At 37.8% G+C, this 6191-nt stretch overlaps 1 protein-coding gene across 1 annotated transcript in view; it reads left to right on the top strand.

Annotated features, from left to right (window-relative positions):
- The window catches only part of CCDC30 (coiled-coil domain containing 30), a 129169-nt gene that overhangs the window by 5288 nt on the left and 117690 nt on the right, over positions 1–6191 (top strand). Inside the window, exon 3 of the mRNA XM_023518668.1 lies at positions 1826–2019. Coding sequence (XP_023374436.1) covers positions 1826–2019 — 194 coding nt within the window. The remainder of the gene's footprint in view (positions 1–1825; positions 2020–6191) is intronic.

Below are 6191 nucleotides of genomic sequence, written 5' to 3'. Positions count from 1 at the left end.
TGCCCGCCTCAATGCCTGGCCATTTTTTTTTTTTTTTGGTTGCAGCCATCATTGTTGTTTGGTGGCCCGGGCTGGGGATTCGAACCCGCTACCTTAGGTGTATGTGGCTGGCGCCTTAGCCGCTTGAGCCACAGGCGCTGAGCCCCAGCATGTGTTTTTACAAGAGAATTTAGCTCATGAGGGATTGATAAATAAGGGAATGATATCATCATAATGTGGAAGTTTATGTACACTTTTTTCCAGCACATGAATGACTGGGACCACTTGCAAGCCTCAGAGTTAGTCTATGAATCTAATTCATCTTATGTTCTTCCTCTGGGCTCAGTCTGGCCACATGTTTTGTCTTGGACATGCTTATTGCACAGATATCTCCAATCTTTGCACAGTTTGTCTTTGTTTCCATAACTCTGCAGTCTCAACTCCTCTTTTTAAAGAAGATAAAATCCTATATTTACTTCAGCATTCCTTTATTTTTTAGGAACTTGATATATCCTTTTAATGTACCAGTATAATTACTGAGATTGTTGATGTTTTTTATAGCACTACTCCAGTTACACAATGGCAAAGGTTTTGAGTATTTTGTCCCAATATGTTTTCTCAGGAAGCCCTGTTATTTTCATTTAGCAATTTTGTGAAATACATGTTTGGAATTGTTTTCGTTTTGTTTTTTTTTTTGAGCACACATGTCTATCACAGCAGAAATACCTGTATAATTAAAGGATATTTTGAAAGTAGAACAAATACAGTTTGATAATTCACTGAATGCTGGGTGGTAGAAAAGAAGAGAAGTCACTAGTAACCAAAATTTTTTGGCCTGAGCAGTTTGAATATTGGAGTTTCTAACTGCTCAGATGGAAGAGATTATAGGAGATCCAATTTGGGGGACACAGTGAAGAGTTTGCTTTTGGACATGAACATTTTAAGATATATATTAGCCAAGTGGAAATGTTCAGTAGGCAATTGCATATATATCTGGAGTACAGTGCATGCTGAAGATAGAAATTTGGGAGTCATCAGCATGTAGCTAAAACTTAAAGCTTTGGGACTATTGGAGATAACCTAGAGAATGTATATAGGTAGAGAAAAGAAGAGGTCCCCATCTATCATGGAATGGGGATAAAAGTGGTTCCTACCTAATTGAGTTGTTGCAAGAGTTAAGTGACATTGGTACAGCGCCCATAGCACAGTGGTTATGGTGCCAGCCACATCCACCAAGCCTGGTGGGTTCAAAGCCAGCCCGGGCCTGCTGAACAATAATGATAACTACAACAAAACAAAATAGCCAGGTGTTGTGGCGGGCACCTGTAGCCCCAGCTACTTGGGAGGCTGAGGCAAGAGAATTTCTTGAGCCCAAGAGTTTGAGGTTGCTATGATGCCACAACACTCTACCAAGGGTGACATAGTGAGACTCTGTCTGATAAAAAAAGAATTAAGTGACATAAATATATCTCAAATGCTTAGTACAAAACCTGTCACATAGTAAGTACACAATAAAACAACAATAATATAGGCATATGTGAACTCAAATTTGAGTCCCTAATAAAATTTTCAAAAAAGGATGTTCTTACCCTTTGAAATAAAAATTTTAAAGTTGCACAACAGTGAGAATTTCTATTGCTTCTGAGAACCATTTCTCACTATTATTTTGTTTTTGTTTGCAAATAGCCCCTGGAGAGATGATAAGTGTGGTAGTACACATATCAGTATAACTTATTTTTAAAGTAATTTTTTATATAGTTAACAACTTATTTAGTGTCTTATAACAACAATTATGTGCCTGAATTTCTTTTAAGAGTTTTATTTCTGTTATTTTTTTTCCTAACAGAAGCTCAAAGAAAGGAAGTTGAAGAAATGTTGTATCAAGAAGGCTTGTCCAAAATAGCCCTAAGTAGCCCCAGTGAACAGATTGCATGCTTACTGGTGGAGAGAAGTACACCCTTGAGGAAACTGGAACTTATGGACTACAAGCCAGAGTCAAAAAGATGTATGAGCGGTAACCTACAGAAAGAATTTTCCCAGGTATTTCAAAATTAACTAGATAATTGAATAAGAGGCAGGGCAGTTTTAAAGTACATTCATTCATTGAAATATCAGGAAGCCAGTTTACTTGTGCTTGAGAATACATGCTTTGTATTTGTATGAACTTCTTCTGCCACTTGTTAACAGTAACTTAACTTTTGTGAGTTTTGATGTCCTCATCTGTAAAATCTGGGATCAATTCAGCTATTCTACAAGTTGATCATGAAAATTAAATAACTTAATGTATATAAAGCTCTAGAATAGTACCTTACACCTACTAATTAGTATTATTGTTATTATTTCTCGAAAACATACTGTATGCCAATCTTTGTGATAGTAGATTTAGAAACTAAGTCAAATGCAGCCTGATCTGGACTTGCAAGGAACTTAGAAACTAATGGAGGAAACAGGTAAGCCAGTGTACTTCAGTGTGGATAGTCTTATGTTAAAGGAAAGTACAGGCAATGAGGAAAATTCAGGGGGAAGGATTAAGTCAGATAGGATGGGTAGGGTGATCAAAGGCTTCCAGAGAAGGTGATGTTTAGCAGTGTTTTGAAAGTTGAGTATATGTTAGCTAGATGAACGAACTGGGAAAGGAATTCCTAGAAGAGGGCACAGAATGGATATGAACATGCTGGCTGGTTCATGTGAATGAATGAATGCTGAGGAATGTGGCTGGAGATATTTTCAGGAACCACATCAAGGCGAGGCTCACATACTAAGCTTAAAAGAGTTTGGATATAGCACCTGGACCATGCTAGTTGTTCCTGGACCATAATAGAGGCATAAACACATTTTTTAATGTAGAAATGATTGAATTTGTTATAGAAGGTATGAAGAATCACTAAGTGATTTTAAGACGAGAGTTAATGTAATCTAATTTATGTTTTAGAAAAATCAGTCTACCCATATTTGATTATTACATTGTATGCCTATATCAAAATATCGCATGTACCATATAAATGAAACTATAATATTGTGTACCCATAATCATTAAAAATAAATAAAAAGGAAAAGGAAAAAAATCACTCTAGCAATGGTGGAGGGATGGCTTCCATAGGGGCCAGATTAGAAGTAGGCACCTTAGGGGAAGTTTTGTAGCAATTAATCAAAGAACGAGAACCAAAAACAAGACTCAGAGTGTAAATGGAGAAGGGAAGATCAACTGAGGAGCTGTTAATGAGATCGAATCTATAAAACAAATTGGAAATGGTGAAGTGAAGTCTTGGATAACTCTAATGCCATCTACCCAGTCACTTTCAGATCCATAGTTTTCCATCGATGGCCAGAAAGAATTAAAACAAATATTTCATCTCCTTCACTTTGGCTTTGGCAAAACAAAATAAAACAAAGCAAACCCCCCACCCCCAGATACTCCAAAGGTACTTTTGTCTGATATGTAACCCATAAAATTTGTGTTGCATCCCCAGTTATATTTTGCTTGAGCTAAGTTGTAATTAGCCTGAAAATAAAATAGTAAAGTCACTTTTTTGTGACTTTTTTTTTTTTTTTTTTTTTGAGACAGAGCCTCAAGCTGTCGCCTTGGGTAGAGAACCGTGGCATCACAGCTCACAGCAACCTCCAACTCCTGGGCTCAAGCGATTCTCCTGCCTCCACCTCCCAAGTAGCTGGGACTACAGGTGCCCGCCACAACGCCTGGCTATTTTTTGGTTGCAGCCGTCATTGTTGTTTGGTGGGTCTGGGCTGGATTCGAACCCACCAGCTCAGGTGTATGTGGCTGGCGCCTTAGCTGGTTGAGCCATAGGCGCCGAGGCGACATTAAGATAGATTTATAGATCAATGGACCACAATAGAGTCCAGAAACAGGCCCACAGCTATCCCATCAACTAATTTTCAACAAAGGTTAAAACTTTATTCAATGGGAAAATGGTGACCTTTTCAACAAATGATGCTGGAACAAATGGATAGACATATATGCCCCCCCCAGACCCCAAAACCATTAATCAGGTTCTTTTCCCCATTGGCAATGAGTGCCCTACCTAAATACTACGAGATAGCCAAATACATATCAGCTGACCCTGGACAGAGATAAGATTCATAGCAGTTTATTAGTAACATATACTCATGGTCCAGGGGAAGAAAATACTACATGCCATGCAGGGCCACAAGGGGTTATTCTTGCAGGGGTCCTTAAACTACGGCCCGTGGGCCACATGCAGCCTGCTGAGGACATTTATCCGACCTGCCAGGTGTTTTTGCCGCCACTGCCTGTCCTGCTTAGCAGCCTACTTGTCCAGGGCCTGCAGTCCGGCCCTCCAACGGTCTGAGGGACAGTGAACTGGCCCCTTGTTTAAAAAGTTTGAGGACCCTTGCTTAGGAATAGAGTAAACTCACAGAGGCTATGGGAGTCAGGCTTTGTAGTAACAAGAGGGTGAGGTGCCTCTTGACTACCCTGGGAAGATATATAGTAATTGATGTGTCTGAAAATTAATGTGAGGATTGGATGGAGTGCAATTGCTCTGACTAATATGATAATCAGCCAGGTGGGGAAACTCCCTCTCGGTGGGGACATGTCTGGTGAGAGCTGAGGAACTCACTGTCTGTTAAGCCTTTGGAGCTTTGTGAGATTCAAAGATATCAAGGCAGGACATGGAATTTTAGGACTTACAGTATACTTATCTCCCACCATATACAAAAATTAGCTCAAAATGGTTCTTATGTCTTAAGAGATAAAACTTATGGAACAAAACAAAAATATCTTAGTGCCATTGGGTTTGATAAGATTTTGTGGAAAAAACATTATAAAAGAAAAGTTAATTTTGACTTACTAAAAATTCAGAATGTTTGCTCTTTAAAAGACACTGTAACAAAAGTGAAAGGCAATTCACAGGTTAAGAGACAATGTTTTATAAATCTGACAAAAGCTTTGTATCTAAAAACGTAAATAGGCTCGGTACCCATAGCTCAGTGGTTAGGGCACCAGCCACATACACTGGGGCTGGCAGGTTGAACCTGGCTGGGGCCTGCTAAACAACAATGACACCTACAGCCAAAAAATAGCCAGGCATTGTAGCGGGTGCTTGTAGTCCCAGCTATTTGGGAGGCTGAGGCAAGAGAATCACTTAAGCCCAAGAGTTTGAGGTTGCTGTGAGCTGTGGCACTACAACACTCTACTGAGGGCAATGTAGTGAAACTCTGTCTCAAAAAATAAAATAAAATAAAATAAAAGTTTAAAAAATCATAAATAAATAAAAATAAAAACGTAAATAAGATACAATTCAGGATAAGAAAACATGTAATCCAATTGAAAAAATGGGCAAAAGATTTAAATAGAGACTTCACCAGAAAAAAAACATGGATGGCAAATAAATACATAAAAAGATGCTAATTTCATTTGTCTTTTAGGGAACACAAAAACTATAATGAGATACCACTATATATGTGCTAGAATGGCTAAACTTAAAAAGACTAATTATGTAAACTGCTGATGAGAATGTGAAGCAACTAGAATTCTCATATCCTATTGGTGGGAATATAAAATGATGCAATTACTTTGTTGTGCTTTTTAAAAATTATTATGAGTACATAGTAATTGTATATCTTTTTAGGGTACATGATGTTTTGATACAGGCACACAATGTGGATTAAATCAAATCAGGGCAATTAGGGTATCCTTCACCTCAGGTGTCTATCATTTCTTTGTGTTAGAAACATTCCAATCCACTTTTTTAGTTATTTTAAAGTGTACTGTAACTTGCTGATTATAGTCACTTTTTTTATAGTCACTTTTTTTGTGCTATCAAATAGTTCATTCTAACTATCTAACTGTATTTTTGAACCCATTAATCATCTCTATTTTATTTTCCACTCCCTACTACCCTTCCCAACTTCTGCTAACTATCTTTCTATACTCCATCTCCATGAGATCAATTTTTTAAAATATTTAGCGCCAACACATGAGTGAGAACAGAAATGATTTGTCTTTTTGTGCTTGGCCGATTTCACTTAACATATCGTTCTCAGGTTCCATCCATGTTGTTGCAAGTGGGAAGATTTCATTCTTTTTGTGGCTATATAAAATATTCCATTGTGTGTAGGTACCACACTTTCTTTATCCATTTACCTGTTGATGAACACTTAGGTTGATTCTAAATCTTGTGAGTGGTGCTGCAGAAAACATTGGAGTGCAGGTATCTTTTTTTTTTTTTTTT

The sequence above is a fragment of the Otolemur garnettii genome, unplaced genomic scaffold, assembly GCF_000181295.1.
Source record: "Otolemur garnettii isolate 467f Iridium unplaced genomic scaffold, OtoGar3 scaffold00144, whole genome shotgun sequence".
Classification (NCBI taxonomy): Eukaryota; Metazoa; Chordata; class Mammalia; order Primates; family Galagidae; genus Otolemur; species Otolemur garnettii.
Note: the sequence above shows the minus strand (reverse complement) of the source record. Positions and strands in the feature narration are given on the sequence as shown.